At 36.5% G+C, this 18,046-nt stretch overlaps 7 protein-coding genes across 7 annotated transcripts; 2 read left to right on the forward strand and 5 right to left on the reverse strand.

The window, feature by feature from the left end:
• Positions 1 to 244: 244 nt before the first annotated feature.
• On the forward strand, positions 245 to 2,132 carry EV154DRAFT_522293 (major facilitator superfamily domain-containing protein). The gene is made up of 2 exons (XM_051602982.1): positions 245 to 1,487; positions 1,547 to 2,132. Exons 1-2 carry the CDS (start codon positions 498 to 500, stop codon positions 2,057 to 2,059), a joined length of 1,503 nt encoding a protein of 500 aa, XP_051453550.1. The 5' UTR covers positions 245 to 497; the 3' UTR covers positions 2,060 to 2,132.
• A 1,968-nt stretch (positions 2,133 to 4,100) lies between these two features.
• EV154DRAFT_567940 (uncharacterized protein) lies at positions 4,101 to 4,645 on the reverse strand (the record flags this gene model as incomplete). The annotated part of the gene is made up of 2 exons (XM_051606049.1): positions 4,101 to 4,137; positions 4,251 to 4,645. 2 exons carry the CDS (start codon positions 4,643 to 4,645, stop codon positions 4,101 to 4,103), a joined length of 432 nt encoding a protein of 143 aa, XP_051453551.1.
• Positions 4,646 to 5,785: 1,140 nt separating this feature from the next.
• Positions 5,786 to 8,188, reverse strand: EV154DRAFT_522296 (uncharacterized protein). Its single transcript, XM_051602983.1, has 2 exons — positions 8,078 to 8,188; positions 5,786 to 8,003 (listed from the first exon to the last, which is right to left on the reverse strand). Exon 2 carries the CDS (start codon positions 7,805 to 7,807, stop codon positions 5,816 to 5,818), a length of 1,992 nt encoding a protein of 663 aa, XP_051453552.1. The 5' UTR covers positions 7,808 to 8,003; positions 8,078 to 8,188; the 3' UTR covers positions 5,786 to 5,815.
• Positions 8,189 to 11,122: 2,934 nt separating this feature from the next.
• EV154DRAFT_522301 (2,3-diketo-5-methylthio-1-phosphopentane phosphatase) lies at positions 11,123 to 12,470 on the reverse strand. The gene is made up of 7 exons (XM_051602984.1): positions 12,373 to 12,470; positions 12,213 to 12,305; positions 12,072 to 12,133; positions 11,879 to 12,016; positions 11,667 to 11,799; positions 11,479 to 11,608; positions 11,123 to 11,411 (listed from the first exon to the last, which is right to left on the reverse strand). The coding sequence occupies exons 1-7, from the start codon at positions 12,445 to 12,447 to the stop codon at positions 11,293 to 11,295; spliced, it is 750 nt and encodes a 249-aa protein (XP_051453553.1). The 5' UTR covers positions 12,448 to 12,470; the 3' UTR covers positions 11,123 to 11,292.
• A 236-nt stretch (positions 12,471 to 12,706) lies between these two features.
• Positions 12,707 to 14,413, forward strand: EV154DRAFT_522305 (DWNN domain-containing protein). The gene is made up of 4 exons (XM_051602985.1): positions 12,707 to 12,968; positions 13,027 to 13,393; positions 13,623 to 13,801; positions 13,863 to 14,413. Exons 1-4 carry the CDS (start codon positions 12,794 to 12,796, stop codon positions 14,381 to 14,383), a joined length of 1,242 nt encoding a protein of 413 aa, XP_051453554.1. The 5' UTR covers positions 12,707 to 12,793; the 3' UTR covers positions 14,384 to 14,413.
• On the reverse strand, positions 14,413 to 15,382 carry EV154DRAFT_522309 (Nse1 non-SMC component of SMC5-6 complex-domain-containing protein). The gene is made up of 3 exons (XM_051602986.1): positions 15,213 to 15,382; positions 14,947 to 15,143; positions 14,413 to 14,883 (listed from the first exon to the last, which is right to left on the reverse strand). The coding sequence occupies exons 1-3, from the start codon at positions 15,328 to 15,330 to the stop codon at positions 14,446 to 14,448; spliced, it is 753 nt and encodes a 250-aa protein (XP_051453555.1). The 5' UTR covers positions 15,331 to 15,382; the 3' UTR covers positions 14,413 to 14,445.
• On the reverse strand, positions 15,364 to 16,833 carry EV154DRAFT_449909 (uncharacterized protein). Its single transcript, XM_051597195.1, has 2 exons — positions 16,211 to 16,833; positions 15,364 to 16,136 (listed from the first exon to the last, which is right to left on the reverse strand). Exons 1-2 carry the CDS (start codon positions 16,674 to 16,676, stop codon positions 15,472 to 15,474), a joined length of 1,131 nt encoding a protein of 376 aa, XP_051453556.1. The 5' UTR covers positions 16,677 to 16,833; the 3' UTR covers positions 15,364 to 15,471.
• Positions 16,834 to 18,046: the final 1,213 nt, after the last annotated feature.

Genomic DNA, 18,046 nt, shown 5'->3' on the forward strand with positions numbered 1-18,046 from the left:
CTGTAACTTTTCTCTGGTTATAAAGGGCAAAGGGTATATGGCTATGTTTGCTACTTTAAAAAGGTTGATTAGAAATGTACAATAATCTCGATTCAATTGAGTCTTCCTTTACGTTTGACCATCTTGTCTAAAGAAGAAAAAAAATAAAAAATAAAAAAAGTCATCCGCTTTTGGTATCGAACGGAGATTGTAACAAAATGGTCACATTCATCATCAATGAAAATAAGAGAACTGTTTAAATTTGCTTTAACGCTTTTGTAACATTCGAATTTTCATCCACATTCCATAAAGGTGTTCTCTTTTCAACAATAAAAAAGGGGTCATGCCTTATCTTGCGCCTAAACTTTTATACACATTCTTATTCGCATGTCAAGGTTCAGCTCCAGTTTATCTTGCTCTATTCTACTCTTCACAATTAGGACTGAAAGGTGATCAAATTGGGTTGCTGGTTGCCATTGGTAAAATACGTTAGGGAAGGATACCAATACCCATTACTAATGAAGTATGTCATAGCTCCCTTTATTTCTGCTGTTGCATGTCCATTATGGGCTACGATTGCAGATAAAACCAAGACACATCGCTACATTATGTGTATTGTGCATACCTTGGCTACTGTTGCTATCGTGAGTGTCATGGGAATTTCGGTAGTAGTTCAGTCTATAGAAGAAGAGTCCGAAAGAAGTAAATTGACAATCACACTAGTCACCATTACCTCCATTTGTTTTGCTTTCTTTGGTGTTCCCGTGGGACCCTTGGTGGATGGTGGAGTATTAAAAATCTTAGGTCGAAATAAAGATCAGTATGGTAGACAGCGTATGTTTGGTTCAATATCATTTGGTGTTGCATCGTCATTGGTTGGTTTTATCACAGATTGGACAGATGATATGAATGCAATCTTTTACATTTATGCATGTTCTGCCATCTGCTTCATTCTTGTTGCTGGAAATACCCAATTTAAGTCGGAAAGAATCGAAGACATATTTATACCACAATCGCAAAATGTTTCATTCCCAGCATCGTCATCATCATCATCAGCAACAGCAACAACAACAACAGCAAAGATACCGAGAACATCTACACAACGCTACGAAGGAAAAATGAAACAGTTTCAAGTTGATCCTTACGAGGAAGTTGGTATTGATTTAGATAGTCCACAGATACGTCAAAACGAGATCCAAAGATTGATCCAGTTTGCAACAGAATCGAGTATCATCGAGGCTGTTAATCTATCTAATCCTCCATCACATCGACGTAGATCTGTTAGGTTGACTCTGGATGAACCAGCTACAATCATAGAATTATTGAAAAAACCAGAGGTTTCCTTGTTTTATCTGACAATGATGTTGATGGGTGCTTCGTTGAATATGGTTATCAGTTTTCTATTTATCTACCTCAAACAAGATTTGGGAGCAAGCTCATCACAAGTCGGACTAACAGGATTGATCGGTTCTTCTACTGAGCTTGTATTCTTTTTTTATTCCAGAGACGTAAGTTTTGATAGTACTCTAAAAAATTAAAGGGATCGCTTATTTAAATAGATACTCAGCTTATCAGGTTGTTCGGTATTAAAAGCTTGGTCATTCTTGGTCATGTGCTGACTATCATTCGAGTTTTTGCTTATACTATTTTACCCAGAAGCCCAACCGGAGCCAGCATCGCTTTAGGATTACATCTTTTAAACGGAATTGCATTCTCTGCTTTGTGGGGTGCCGGTGTGGTGCAAGCTGATGAATTATCTCCTCCGTCGCTACAAGCAACATCGCAAGGTTTATTAGCTGCCATGTACGCAGGTGTGGGTGCTGGATTAGGGAGTCTTGTAGGCGGTGTCATTTACGAAAAGTATGGCTGTAATGCCATGTTTTATACGGTAATAGCACTCACTTCAATAAGTTTAGAAATATATCTTGAGGTGAATACCAGATGTGCTTTAAGCCATTTCGTAAAATGGCTGTACAAAACTTGTATCTATTTATATAAATGTGTGCAAAAAGCTAGAGGCATAGGACAAGCCGTACCACGTTGGAGTGGTGGTCGAATTCGACTAAATGAAGACGATTAATAATATACATCTTGTAAATAAATAAACAGTGGGAGGGAGTCCCCCCCCCCCCCTTTTTTTTTCTAATCTCGTATAACCTACACTTTGTCATCATTGCCTCCCATAAATATTTACCACCCAAACAAATCATGTAAATATTTACATTAAGTGATCAAATTCATTCATGGTTTCACAATTAAATAAACGATTTACTGTGGTGATTGCAGCTAGAACCACCTCCAATTAACCACCAGAACAAACTATCTTATAAACAATCATATTACATAATAATCATAAGATGCGTAAACAACAATTAAGATAAATAATCGTAGCAGGCATGGCGGATGTTCCTTGGTTTTTTTCTTTCAACTTTTTGGAATAGAATAGATCTTAGTTTTGACTCGCTGTTTTTTTTCTTTTTATCATTTTATTCCACTTTCAAAAAACCCTATTTACAGCATTTACTACCCGTATTATTTGATTATCTATGTGATCTATGCGCTTGGATATAATTACCCCTTGCTTACTCAATCATTTATATTAAACAAAACCGATTTTTATGGCCACTGACTAATGGCATAAAAAACATTATTACCCCAAACAAATATGTCTATTAGTAATACTACTTATTGCAAACAAACCAGCCCCTCTTTTTTTTCTAAGTGCTTTCAAATACATAAAGGTCCTTTGAAAAGACATAGTATCTAGAAAAAATTAGTGTATAAAAGCGATTTATTTCAGGTATATGTCATGACAGAACATTCGTGAATCTAAACTAATATGATCTAGAAGTTTCCCATTCTTAAGCTCTGCAAACAATACCGAGCTATAAACGCCATTTAAACCATAATTGTACCTACCAAAAACCAGCTTGACCTTCTTGCAACATTTAATAACCATGTTAAAAATTCGTTTTGGTTGTCGCCAATGACATTGTTTTATAAACTCCTTGCTGGTCACTGTCAATTGAAACGGGTACTCCTCTTTATAACAATAATAAAGATTGTCACCATCATTGCATTGCAGACAGATATAAGCATACTCTGCTTCAATCCGACGGTGAGGTCCCAGATCCAAGAAAAACGTCTCTAAATTTTTGAACTGCAGCAAATTCACCACCCTCTTTTCGTATTGGAGCGGAATATGTATAAATGCCACGTTCTTTATATTTGGAAGGTGATTAGCAAGAAGTCTTAAAGTTTTGGTTGATGGAATGAAGTTTTGTGCTGTCATCATCCTAAGGTTTTTTTTGACATTGATTCGTGATGTAAAAAGCTGGGCATCTTCGAATCTATTCGTGTGAAAATAAGGGCCCATATATAGCATTCTCCCTTTAGACTTTTCGTCAACGAACCGAGTGGTGACAAGTAGAGGACACCTTTGCAGAGCGACAGTTAACATACGGAGCAGATTTTCTTCATCGGAATCAAACCTTAAAAACACCTTCAACACATTGATTATTTCTAATCCTATACAAGATATACGAGTATCAGGCAATCTGAGCGGATCTGAGGACGTACTTTGGGGTGCATCAAAGATAAGTTCCAATCCTTTTTTTGAATCATAAGTCATGAATGATTCCCCTCTAGGTTTTAGATTACAATTAAAAGTCGCGGAACAGAATGGTTCTTTGTGTCCTCGAAAAGCATTTACAACTTCGAAAAACGTGGTTATTTTTGCTGGGCGTAACCAATCAACAGAATCGCTCTGGTAATAGCTAAAGGTAGCATTTTTCGCTACGCTTAATCGACAAAAAAACTTTGTAGCGGTATCCATACCAATATATGCTATCCATGAACAGATATCAGGCCAATACATGGTAAAACTAAACGTTGTAACTAAAGGAGTGTGTTCTATGATGTATTTCAAATAGCTCGTTCCCATGACTGGACATCCGAGACACATTGTGTGCAAGTTGCTGTTACCGTGGCTGTTTGTTACTTCTAGACTGCTCTGTACATTTGCTGGCTCCCAGTGTGTACCAACAAAAAATCTCAATTCTTGTAAAGTAGGGCAAGCAACTTCAATATCAACTGTTGAAATTGTATAAACGGACGAACAATCATGTACTACTAAGCGAGTTAATCTTGTAAAGCGTCCTATAAATACAAGTAAGTGATCACGTAAAGGCGCGAACTTCGGCATATTATAATGATAAAGTAAAGACAGAGATTTTATAGTCGCACGATATTTGTAACAAACAGAAAAGTACCGATCGGCTGAGTCACGATTCATTTGAGTATTCTTTGAGGGCGGTATATGTTGGATTCGAGTTAAACATTTTTTGGAGTCTGTTTTTAGGATACAGTTGAGGTATTTTTGAAGATTCATACTAGCATTCATATTTAAATACTCCAGGTTGGGTAATGCTTCAAGTAGTGTAATGATTTCCTTTTTGCTGAATTCTATATCTGAGCTACGTAATTGAGTAGCTTTGGATCGCTTACTGTTAAAGACTTGAACCATTTCTTTATAATCCGCAGCTAACGTCAAGCGTGTAATCGTGACACCGTATTGGAAATAACCATACCGTTCCTGAGGAGGTCTTTTTAATATCAACTTTGTGTAATAAACTCCAAAAGCATCAATGACCACACCTTTATACATAAGTCTACAAGTAGGCGTTTTCCAACTTTTACAAAGGGTCCTACATTCTGAAATCGTGCGTCGATCTAGGTAAGAACAAATTTCGTATACAATTTCTGAAGGTATATCTAAAATGCGCATATTTTCGGATGCTATTTTTAGGAGAGAGGAAAAAAGAAAGTAAAGAGAAACAAAGTTCTTTTTTTTTTCTTTGATTTAAAACGCGAAGTCCTTAGTATCACATTGATCAAAACAAACAACAATGTATAATAAACTCAGCTGTTTCATTCCATTAAGTATCGGTGTTGCTTTATGTGTCAGGGAAGTCAATCTTTATCTTATAAATTATACATGTATGATAACACATAAATTTCAAGCATAATATAAAGTAGCAACGTTACTTGGACTATATGTTAGATATTTCATAGCATTAGTGTAACAAACAATAGTAAAGTGCAACTCCAGTTCTACTTATGCATGTATAGTTGCTTAGCCTTTACATTTTAATATATGAGAACTCAAATCTTGTAATGATACGTACAATAGAAGTAAGCTTTTCACAAGGTTGAAGGGAAAGATTTACATTCCTTTTGCAGGTCCATACTCGACGGCATTGCATTTAGAATTTGAAGAGCAAAGGATCTTGACATAAAACTCTATTTCAAATTTTTAAAGCACAGAAGCAATAGTTTTTATTTTATTGAGTTTTTACGTGTGATTAAAACAAGAAGCGAGATTTCTATAACGTAAACAATCTAATGATGGTTTTTTAATAAGTTAGCAGTCTAAATATCGCTCTCTTGTGTAAAGAAGATAAATATGTATATTCTCGCACTCCAAAATAGATCACCCAAAGACGAAAAATCACTCATGTTTGCGAAAATCAAAGCAAACCCATTTCATTTACAAGAAAGCTAATTTTGCATACAATAAGATTTTTTCAGTAGCTTCAAAATTTACTTTCGATTGTCAGATGTAAAAAACCGGGGAGGAAGTTTCAGTTGTTTTTTGTTTTGTTTATCATGGCTAATGGGATAAAAAAATGTCATTATCCCAAATAAATGTGTCTATTTTTAAACTAATTGTTGCAAAAAAAACAGACCCTTTTTGCTTTTCTATCATATGTGCTTTCATATTCACAAAATTTGTATAAAAAGACAGGGTGAAAAAAAATCAGTAAGACAAACCAATTTATTTGAGGTATATGTCATGACAAAACATTCGTGAATTTAAACTAATATGATTCATGAGTTTCCCCAGCCTAAACTCTGCAAGTAATACCGAGCTATAAACGCCATTCGAGCCAATATTGTACCGGCCAAAGACTAGCTTAATCTTCTTGCGACATTTGATAGTAATGTTGAGACTTGGTTTTGAGGATTGCCAATGCCATTGATTTATATATGCCTCGCTGGTTAGTGTCAATTTAAACGGGTGCTCCTCTTTATAACAAAAATACAGAATTTCGCCATCATTAAAATGCAAACAGATATACGCATACTTTACTTCAATTTTACGGTGAGGTCCCAGATCCAAGAAAAAGGTCCTTAAATTCCTGAAATGCAGCAAATTCACCACTCTCTTTTTATGCCGGAGCGGAATATGTATAAATGCCACGTACTTTATATTCGGAAGATGATGGTCAAGAGTTTTTAAAGTTTCGTTGGATGGAATAAAGTTTTGTGCTGTCATCACCCTAAGGCTTTTTTCTGTAGTGATTCGTGATGAAAAAAGCCGGGCTTTTACGGACTTATTTGTGTGAAAATAAGGGCCCATATATAGTATTCTCCTTTTGCAATATCCGTCAACGAATCGAGTAGTAACAAGCAAAGGACATGCTTTTAAAACAATATTTAACATACAAAGCAGATGTGAATCTCCGGAATTAAGCCTCGTAAGCACCTTTAACGCATTGATTATTTCCAATCCTATACTGGATATACGAATATCAGGCAGCCTGGACGGATCATTTGGTAGATCAACGGTAAGTTTTAATCCTTTTTCTAAACTGTAATTCATGGATGATTTTTTTATATATCCCCTGGAGATAGAAGTTGCGGAACAGAACGGCTTTTTGTGTCCTCGAAAAGCATTAACAAGTTTGAAAAATATGCTTAAATTTGTTGGTCGTAAGACATCATCGCTCCACATGTACTCGTAATAACCAAAACTAGCATTTTTTGCTGCACTTAATCGACCAAAAAACTTTGTAAAGGTATCCATGCCTACGTAATCTATCCAAAAAATAATATCAGTCCTATATAGGACAAAATTTAATGCTTTTACTAGAGGAGTGTATTCTGTAATATATTTCAAATAGCTCGGACCCATTATTGGACAGCTGAGAGACAAGATTTCTAAGTTGCTGTTAAAACTGTGGCTGATTGTTTGCATTAGACAGCGGTCCCTACTTGGTCTGTCATTCCAATATACACCAAAAGAGAATTCCAATTCCTTTAAAGAAGGGCAAGCAAATTCGATGTCTGCTGTGGAAATTTTACAAACCAACAATGTAGTAAGTATTCGCAGGTGGGTTAATCTTGCAAAGTAACCTAGATATAGGAGTAGATTATCACATGAATGGAAAAACCTCGTTATCTCTTTAGTTTGAATTATATCCAGACGAGTTATAGTTGCATTATACTTGTGACAAACAGCCAAGTGCAGTCCGGCTACTTTAGCTTTATTTGGAGGAGGTATATTCTGGATTCGGGTCAAACATGTTTCGGAGTCTGTTTTAAGGATACACTTGAGGTATTTTTGCAGTTTGGTACCAGCATTCATATCTAGGTACTCCAGGTTGGGCAATGCTTCCAATAGTGCAATAATTTCCTTTTTGCTGAATCTTATATCTGAGCTATTTAATTGAGTAGCTTTGGATCGCTTACTATTGAAGGCATGAACTGATTTTTTATAACCCCTAGCTAACGTCAAGCGTGTAATTGAGAAAACGTATCTGAAAAAACTATGACGTTCCTGAGGAGGTATTTTCAATATCAATTTTGTACAATAAACTCCAAAACCATCTATGACCACACCTTTATACAAAATTCTACAAGTTGTCGCCTTCCAACTTTTACAAACGGTCGTACATTCATAAATCGTGCGTCGATCCAAATAACAACATATTTTGTTTAGTATTTCCGGAGGTATATTTGAACTATTCGTATTTTGGGATGTCATTTTTGGGATATGGTATGGGAGGGATAGGGAATAGGAAAAAGAAAGCCTAAAAACGAAGTGGATTTCCTTTTCTTTTTGGTAAGATTCAAATCGCAAAGTCCTTAGCCAGTGTCACGTCGATCAAAACAAACAACGATGGATAACAAACTCAGCTGTTTTATTCACTATGAGTATCGCTTCTTAATTACCAGAGAAAGTAATCGCTGTTCTATAAATTCTACAAGTATAAAACACACAAATTTCTAATATAATATACTTGCTTTTATTAAGATAACAATGTCAATTGGGTCATATATGCTTAATTTCTTATAGTATTTGGCGCAGCAAACAGTATAAACTAGTTCTGTGTCTATTTATAGCTGCATAACCTTTACATGATGGAAAACAATTTTGAATATTTCGGTGCCACTCACGCTCGATGATCCCAGCAATTTTTTCTTTATTCGATCGCACGCATATTGTATAATAAAGCCAATGTATACAAGATAATGGTGTTACGTTGCTACCACCCCTTAACATTTTTTTATACTGAACAGCCAAACGCCTGAAGATGTAAGCAGTGTTTGTTAACCAAATTTCTTCACAAAAAGTATGTAGTTACTGTATTTCCAACTGATGTCTCTGTTTTCACTATTTACAACTCTTGTAATAATTAAATATTAAGTTATTATGTGAGAAAGTTAACTATATTTGGAGGTGGGTTCTAGAATTATTGCACCGTTCTAGCCGCAACCACTATAGATTCAAGTCCGATACATCTGGTTGAAATTGTTTTACCATATTTTGAGTCATGTATAGCTGTTCAGCATGGATATTATCTTTGGATTATAGTTATTGAGCGTAAACCCATGTGACGATTATGATGTTCAGCTATACGTTTTCTCTCTACTTCCTTTCAAGCCGTAACCTTCTTTTATTGATCAAAATTAATACAAGGTGTTGCTTAAGAGACCCTGAGTGTCTTATGGATGCTCAGGAGACCCCTATTCTTTAGATGTTAATACGCCAATAACCGGTACAATTGTTGAATAGCCAGTGTTAATAAAGGACTCTGACTTTTGTAGGGTTACGAACAAATATATTTAAGGAACACATGCTAAATTATATATATGAATACTTAAATCTGTTAATGACATGTACAATAAAGTAATATTTTCACAAGGCTAGAGGTAAGGATTCTCATCCATTTCGCAGATCTATATTCAACGGCATATCATTTAAATTTTTGAAGCATAGACGCCATAACTTTTTTTTTAAAATGATTGAAACAAGTGGCAAGTTTATAACATAAACAATCTAATGATGGTTTTTTTATAGGGTCAGTATTCTAAATATCTCTCTCTTGTATAAGGAAGATAAATATGTATATTCTCGCACTCCAAAACAGATAATAAATCCGATGAAGAATGATGACGAAGAAGGGTGTTATATGGCTTTGGAAAGCATAAGGGGTGCCCCACCCAAACGACAAGTAGTCCATATGTAATTTCTCTTTCCCTCAAAAACAAAGAATCCTTTGCATAGTCCGTATGGCAAGGTAGTATATGCTAATTTAAATGTATTTACTTTTAGAATCAACGTATATCGCGATAGAAGAGCCATTTTTGATAATTCCACCGACAAAATCAGTGGGCTGGATTTTATGATGAAGCTTTGTTGCGAAGTTCTTGAGCTGATGATCGGTGATAACAAGAACCTGTTTATGAAATGTGGGAAACATCTACAGACACAGCAACAGCAACCAAGCGTGCCAAAAACAGCAACAAAACTCACAATATTGGCTGCAAAATCAACGGTAAAATAGTTTGTCAAGTTTTAACCACTAACTTTACTTTCGCCAAGACACTGAACCAATCATAACAAAATAAGGCTCGATTTCTGGTAGGTTACGGTTACGACGGTATCTAATTGTCTTTGATTGTCTTTGATACCTGTCACATCGAATCAGTCAAGACATCTACCAACTTTGGGAAGTTGATCAATGACAAATTCAAGCTTGCCGTGGAAAGCAAACGTAACATTGATGATATTGTCAAGTCCCATACAACATTTCAACAGGCTAAAGTTTCTATTGTGAAGAGCTCACAGATTTATGGACTACAATCTGTCCTCTTACTAGGAATCTCTTCTTGGAAAGCAATACTTACAATGATTTATCCATAGTACGGTGAAATCTCAAAGGTTTATCGCGATTGTAAAACTGTACCTGGGTGACTGGCACATTTTTCCCACCAACAATGGCCAATTTTCCCGAAAGAATTTCTTACGAACGATTTTTCAAGGAATAGGTCATTAAAGAAAAGAAAGTATGTTTCCTTACTTGACAATGGCACAGAAGTTGGGTCAAAATACAACAGGAAACACCATACGAAAACCGAGCGACAACAAAAGAATGAATAAAGATTTTTTTTTTAAAAAATAAGCATTACTTTTATGCATTTTTTTGTATTTGTTGTGAAAATGTGAGTTTAAGTAAGCGAATTCGAGCTTTAAGCTACTTATTAAAGTTAACTGCTTCTTTAGCGTTAATTCGATTGTTGCTACTTAGTATCATTGACTATGGAAAGCAGATTATTGAATGTCAAAAGTGATTTTTTTTGGTGAAGTACACTTTGCTCACTGTCAGTGTTGAGTGACATTTGAAAGAATAGATTTTAGTAAATACTAGAGTCAAAAGCTGATAAAATAAAAAGTATTCATATAGCGTGAAACATGGGCTTTTCACAACTGGACAGATCCAAGTGTTTGCAATCAAGTTTTCCGTTAGAAGTTGGAGCAGTTTTATTTTTGAAGACTCTTGGTGTTTCCATCACGGTCTTTTTTCAGGACATGGTTACATGCGATCAAACTATGGTTACTAGAAAGCGCAGTCTTTTTGCAAACAGACTGCGCCCAAGTCACCTAAAAAAGGACAAATGTTTGGGTCAATGCCTAAAAGTTCAATTATGTATGAAATAAATGACACTGCGAAATCGAATGAAAAGGAAATCGCGTGATGATGACAATGAAAATCCTTGTTCCATTTCGATTCAGCGCATGGAATAGACCATTACACTCTCCTATTCCATGTGTGTCCCATGATTGCTTTCTTTTTACATCCTCGTGTTTTTTAAGAAATGTTTTTTTTTTTGAAACCACTCAGCCTCCTCCCCCCACCTACACACACACACACGCGCACACACACACACAGATCCCTTTCTTTTTTTTTTCGTATCTAGTTAATCTATGCACAGATGGCTCTATATAATCAACAATGACGAGTTATACCGTCTATTTTTAAGAGTCCCCAGAAATGCAGGAGACCTCTCTTTTTCCTTTTCTGGTTAAAAATAAGCACAAACAATTATCATTTGAACTTGATCTTTCTCCTTTCTCACTTTACACGTTTTATTCTTGACAATCAAAAGAAAAACTATTCGGCTTGCCTACCCCCAAAAAAAGAATAGAGGGGGACACCTACTCCCTTTTTTTTTTATCACAAATATTTAGATTTGATCAAACGAAGTGACAATTTTAAATTGTTTGCTTTCAGGTCCCAAAGGTGCATTACCAGGGCGATCAGAAATTACAACTTGATATCCTGCTTGAGTAGCAGCAACAATTTCTATGACAAAATTAAAAAGGGATTAGACATCGAACAGGTTTAATTTCCAAACAACGATTGTTTTTACCATGGATATTGTCAGTAACAAATAAAATACTATCCGTCTTGTTCTCCTTGTTAATTTGCTTGGCAATGTTACGATATGATTCAGTTTCTGTCTTTAATCCAACACTTGTATCGAAATAACCAGAGAAGAACTACTCGAAAATTAATTGGATATCCTTCACCAAAAAAACTATTCTAAAAGAAACTTACAGGCATCAAATCACCCTTGGAGCTATAACCGACTAATAACTTTTGAGCAGGGACACTACCGGAGGAGTAAATGTAAATGGTCTTTCCTTCCGCCTTCCATTTTTCTAAAGCAGGTACCACATCATCATACACACTACATCAATTTTCCCCCCACAAGATTTTAAAATTAAAATGTTGTCCTTGTCAATATCATTCCTTGATTTATACTTTACACGCCACGAAGAACTCCGGATTCATATCCTTCCTTCCACATAAACCCTTGGAAGGATTTCAAGGCACCGATCTTACGGTCTGCCTTCATTTGCCAATGAATTGTTTCAATCACAGCATCCTTGACCTCTTGCACAGAACTATTCTATCTTGTTTTAATACCATCTCCTCTTGATTCTCTTTATAATAACTTACGCTTCAGACTCTGTAGGGATCAAAACAGCATGCTCGAGCTTATCTTGCACATCTTTTTGAGCCTATTTCCTGGCGATTTTGAGTTCTTTCCCTCCCTTTCCTTCTTCTTTTCACGCGTCACTACATTCATTATTCTCTTACCTGGACGCGAAGTAATTCTACTTGTTGCTTTAATTCAGGCATGTCCCAGGTACGGTTTAAGAATTGAGTTAATCCAGAAGTGACATAAGGGAACTAATGTAAACAAGTTAATACAAAATAAAATTCTCTATGGATAACCCTATGGAAAGCGTAACGGTACCAAAGTTTCCTTGACAAAAGTAATGGGAGTAATAGTACCCTCAATATCGAGAATGACAGTATCGTAGTTTGACATGCTTGAAAAAAGTAAATAAAAAAGATTTTTTTTTTTTTTTTTTTGTACGTCTGTGTTCAAAGGCGATTCTTATGTCCCTGAGTTTTAAGTGACTTTGTTTCGAATTTGACATGTAGTGTGGACAGGATGTTTGTCATCACCTTGTTAAAGGACAGTCCATATTGAGCATTTGGCAAATATCTGTTGTCCTTTGGATGATAGGGTATAAATGCCCAGCAAACCCATTTTTATTGTGTGTGTGTGTGATTACGTTTATAAAGTCACACATTTTTATTTTATTTTTTTTTATATTGAAAGTCGCAGCAACATCTTTTTTTTTTTTCGTTTTTCAATCTTTTTTTAACCAATGTCTTCCATTTATTATAAACTTCGATCCGCGAAAGAATCTGATTACGATGTATTTACGTTTGATGGACCTGGAGCCACTGTTTTTGATTTAAAGCGTGAAATCATTCGTGCCAAAAAGTTTGGTAAAGGTACCGAATTCGATATTGCCATTTACAATGCTCAAACCGAAGAAGGTAAATCCCTTGACCGTAAAAGTTTTTTTGTTCATACTAACGGATGTGACAAATAAAGAGTACAAGGACGATGTCTTTGTGATTCCTAGAAACACGTCGATTATCGTTCGACGTTTACCTGCTTCAAGGCCAGGTAAAGGCACAGCACAACGCTATGTGTTGGGCGTGTTACCGACCGACGGCAAAGGACAAGGGTTCCAAAAGGCAGGTGCACCTCCACCTCCTACAGGCGCTCAATTCAACCCTGGCAGAAACATGGTCTTGAACGCAGCTCGACCTACACCCGCCAAACCCACTACAGTACAAGAGCCCATTAAGAGCGAAACAGACGATGGTCCCAAAGATGATTCAGAGGAAGCACGTATTCAAGCAATGTTTCAACAAACCACAGATCAATGGGGTGCCATGCAAGAACGACTAGCAGAGTAAGTACCCTTTTCTTTTTTTCTTTCTTTATTTTGTTGTTGTTGCTGTTGATAAGTGTGTATGCGTGTGGGGGTGAGGTTTGTGTGGGTTTAGAATTTTTTTTTATGTTATTCAATGATTAAAAAAAGAATTGTTTCTTTATAACCTATATTTATCGTAATTGTCTCTTTCTTTCTTTCTTTTCCCTTTTCTCTTTTTTTCGTATTTTATTCCCTTCCAACTCGCCAGACAGCAATATATCCCGTATAATGCTCGTGGGGGAAGCGATGCTAGACGTGGAAGAGGTGGCTTTCAAGGATCTCCTGGTGGTTTAACACATTCCCAAGTCGCTGATAACAAAGATGGTGGCCAAATGCCTCAACGTGTTCCTCCTGCCACTTATGTTTGTTACCGTTGTGGTCAAAAAGGTAAAACATCACAATTCCTAATATGTACTCATAAACTCAATCTATTATATCTCATGATTAGGCCATTATATCAACCAGTGTCCTACCAATGGCGACAAAGACTATGACAAACACCCTCGTATCAAGCGTACCACGGGTATCCCTCGTAGTTTCCTCAAGGTAATTGAAGAACCCAAAGACGCAGTGAAAGCAGGTACAGGTGGATTGATGGTGACACCCAAGGGCGACATTGTGGTTGCACAAGCGGACTCTTCCTCTTGGGACAAACATGTTGCCAAAGCCGCTACGACCATTGGATTGGGTGTAGGATCAGCTGGTGATTTGATGGATTGGTATGATTCGATTCCCGTACCCGATTATTTACAATGTGCCGTATGTAAGGGTCTCTTGAGAGAGGCAACTATCACACCTTGTTGTGGTACTAGTTTTTGTGACGAATGTATTCGTGTCCATCTGATGGATCATGATTTTGCCTGCTTCGAATGTCAAAAAACCATTCCACATGGATTGGATGGTATCATTCCCAATATAGATGTTCGTGAATGTGTAGAAAACTATGTACGCAAATTTGCTCACAATTAAATTTTTATATATGAATAAAAGCACCCTTATTTTTTTTTTTTTTTTTTTGCTTCTTCTTCTCTTTATTCTTCGTCGTCGTCGTCAGGTAAACCTAAGCCAAATGTATTATTACGAGACCAGCGTGCTGAACACTGCGGACACACAGGATTGGTAGAGTTACGGAATTGTGTGTTGGCACAATGTTTATGCATTCGAATAGGACAATTACTGACAGCACACGATTCACCCATCGTCACAATATCAAGACAGATCACACAGTCTCGAATGATATCACCATACTGTTCACGTAAAAAGCCTTGTAATTCTGTCAATCCACGTGTAGCTAAATAATACACACCCTTACGCTCCAACCCGATCCAACCATCCAACACCAATTGATCCAGCACTTCTTGCGTTTCACGTTGGTTTAATTTAAGGGGTTTGATTTTGCTGCCTAAATTAATCGCTCCCATCGTAGTCACTGCAAAGTCTTCATTATCCGCATTTACAATAGCATCAAACTACATGTTGAATTAGTGTATGAATTCTTAAACAAGAAAAAAGAAAAGATCGTTTTTTTTTACCAGTTCTCGGCAGTAACTAATTTCAAGCGGTTTAAACATGGTGGCACCTTCTGTCATGGCATCTTGTTTGACATTGACAAGGACTAAATAAGGCTCGCCATCACGTTCATCCTGTGTCATGCGAAGTGAATAATCGAGTTCGTTTAATTCTTTATTAATGGCGGCTACAAACATGGGATATTCATTGTCGGGTGTTCCTATAAGAAAGCAATTACATGAGTACAACGAAAATTGAGGTCAAGATCCGCCCCCCTCAAAAGACTTACGAGTGGTAATGGTATGCACATGATTATAAAACTGGTTTGCCTCTGCTTCTGTCACAATGCGTTTTGTAAACATGCCTTGTACAAACAATCGATGGGCGTCATTGTATCTATTTGCCATTATTAAAAAAAAAAGAAAGAAAGAGAGAGTGGTGTTACTGGGTAAAAAGGGGGTGGGGGGGAGAAACAAACTTTTTTTTTTTTTTATTTATTTATTTATATATATATTTTTTTGGGGGGTTTGTACTAAAAGAAAGAAAAACTAGATAAAAGAGTTCATGACTCCATTATTATTTGCTTGCTGCTGCAACATGTTGAGATATGTCCAAGAGGAATGAGGGTCAAAGGAAGGAGGAGTGTAGTAATTGTTATTCCATGGCTTTTCAATAAACAAGTTATTTGACAAGTAATGATGCATGGGTTCTGGTGTGGCCGAGGGCGAAATCGTAAGATCTCGACAAAGGAAATCATTGTTATTATTATCAGGGATAATCACCAATTTACCAGCTAAATCAGGAGCTTGCGAGATCAATTCCAGGAGCGATTGTCTCAGATTGCCATGGGAACCTTGGAGCATATGCGATCCTCCTTCTGTCGCTTGTTGACTTTCCGTGAAATCGCCACATCGGATCCAGTCTTGATCAATTCCTTGGCGTCGCATAGAAAAGGAGATCATCGATTTAGGCTCTACATCAATCTCCAGCTGTCCAATGTCAGACTGAAGTTGGCCTAAGCGGATTTGCTTAATATAACTGTAATCGACTTCGATACGGAATTGATGTCCATCATCTTGAACTTGCCAGATCAACTGACGTGTAGAGGGATCACTAAAGCAGACAAGGTCCCATTCGTTGTTAATTTGACTGGCAAATCTAGCCCAAGAGCCAATGCGGATGGTATTTACAGGGAAAGACACTAATTTTTCTGCTAAAAAAAAAAAAAAAAAAATAGTTGTTAATGACACGTTTTTAACAGGTGTTTTTGTTTGTTATTAAATTTACCCTTTGTTTCATTGATTCGGCCCATGCCTTCCGACATGGCGCGTTGAGGTGGTGTAGGAACGATAAACGAGGTGGTCTTTTCTGGTTTAGAACAGGATCTTGGTCTACGTTTGATAGAAGGTTCATTTTGGTAACATTCGGGCGTGATATAAGAACGAAAGGTAGCTTGAGGAGGTTGATTAATTTGAGGCATATCAATCCATCCAGTTCTGACATTAGGTACTAAGGAAGGTAAACCGCCTGCAGCTTCCAATTTACGAGCCTTGGCTCTTCTGTTCTGAAACCAGATCTGAACGGTTCTTTCTGTCACACCTAAATCCTGTGCCAATTGAGCTCGCATACTGGCATCGGGTAAAGTATTTGTTACAAATGACTCTTGAAGTACAGCAACCTGACTGGGTTTAAGGTGTGTTCTTCTTCTAGTCACATTGGTGGGGTAAGCTTTATGTAAATTGAGGTTCATCATGATATTGTTTTTTATGTAATGGGTTTTAATGTGAGCCAGCACAGTTAAAGAGAAAGACAAGTATAAAGAAAAAGGAAAGGGAAAATCAAATAAAGAGAAGAAAAAATAAAAAAGAATTAATTAGTATTAAGCTTTTATAGAAAATTTCGTAATGGGGGGGCTGGGAAAAAGAAAAAAAAAAAAGAGGGAGGAGGGTTTATTTTGGAATAGTTTATGCACACACTCTATTATTATCCTTACCAATAAAATCAAGGCGACCTTTCAAAAATGTAAAAGCACAGCACAGCACAGCACACACACACACACACTTAATATAAACAATTGCATCTCACTTTTTTTATATGACAAAAAAGAGATGCAAAGCTATATTTCACAACTATTGCCGAAACACTCTTCTGCCCCCCTCCCCTTTTCCTTTCTCTCCTTCTTTTATATCTCTCTCCCTGTTTCTTTCTTGTTATCTTACTAACTCTAAAAAGTCAGTTGATGATTATAATATCTCCCCCCAACCCACATGATTTTATAAAAAAGATGTAGTTTAAAAAAAACGTCCGTGTACTTCCTTTCACGGAGTTGCGGATTTCTGATCCAATCACATGGCGTCAATCTGCCGAATTCGCTACTCTCTCTTTCGCTCTCTTTTTATTCCCCAAATCCGTTCTTTTCAGTATCCGCTCTTTTCTTTCATATCATCTCAATGCACTCTTTAACTGCTATTTATTAATAGATTTTGTTTATTTTGTACTAAACACACACATACCACACAAATGACTTACTGTAACAAACTGTCAACCATCCACAAAATGTCACTTACCAAAGGACAATGAATGATAAAAAAGAAGAAAAAGAAAAAAAGGGTCATATGACGATTTCAGATTGGTATTAGGTTTGTCATACCACAAAAAAATAAGTCGAACGAATACGCTTTCATGTAGGACATAATGACAAACCTTACAGAATTAAAAACAATCCCATACCAGTGGTTTCAACTTGGATTTATAAATATCATGTGTATGTCTTTATCATCCACTTTTTCTTCTTGGCCATCTCTTATGATTGTGTCGATCCTGTTCATACCTGTTTTTTTCCGCTATTATTACACATCGACGTACTTTTTACATTGATATTGCCTATCCTCCTCTCCTGACGACGGGTGCAACATAAAAAGAGGGGGGGGGGGAGGGGCATAGAGCGGACTTCTTGTGTGTGTATTTTTTTATTTTATAGACAAACATATTTTAAACACAAGAAAAAAAGAACCCTGTTACACCATCCCATCCTATATTATACACACATTTACACTGTCATTAAAACATGACGCTATGTAATGTAATACCGTAAAATCCCTGCTTTTTTTTTGTCAAATATTA

The sequence above is a fragment of the Mucor mucedo genome (assembly GCF_025094135.1).
Source record: "Mucor mucedo strain NRRL 3635 chromosome Unknown EV154scaffold_114, whole genome shotgun sequence".
Lineage (NCBI taxonomy): Eukaryota > Fungi > Mucoromycota > Mucoromycetes > Mucorales > Mucoraceae > Mucor > Mucor mucedo.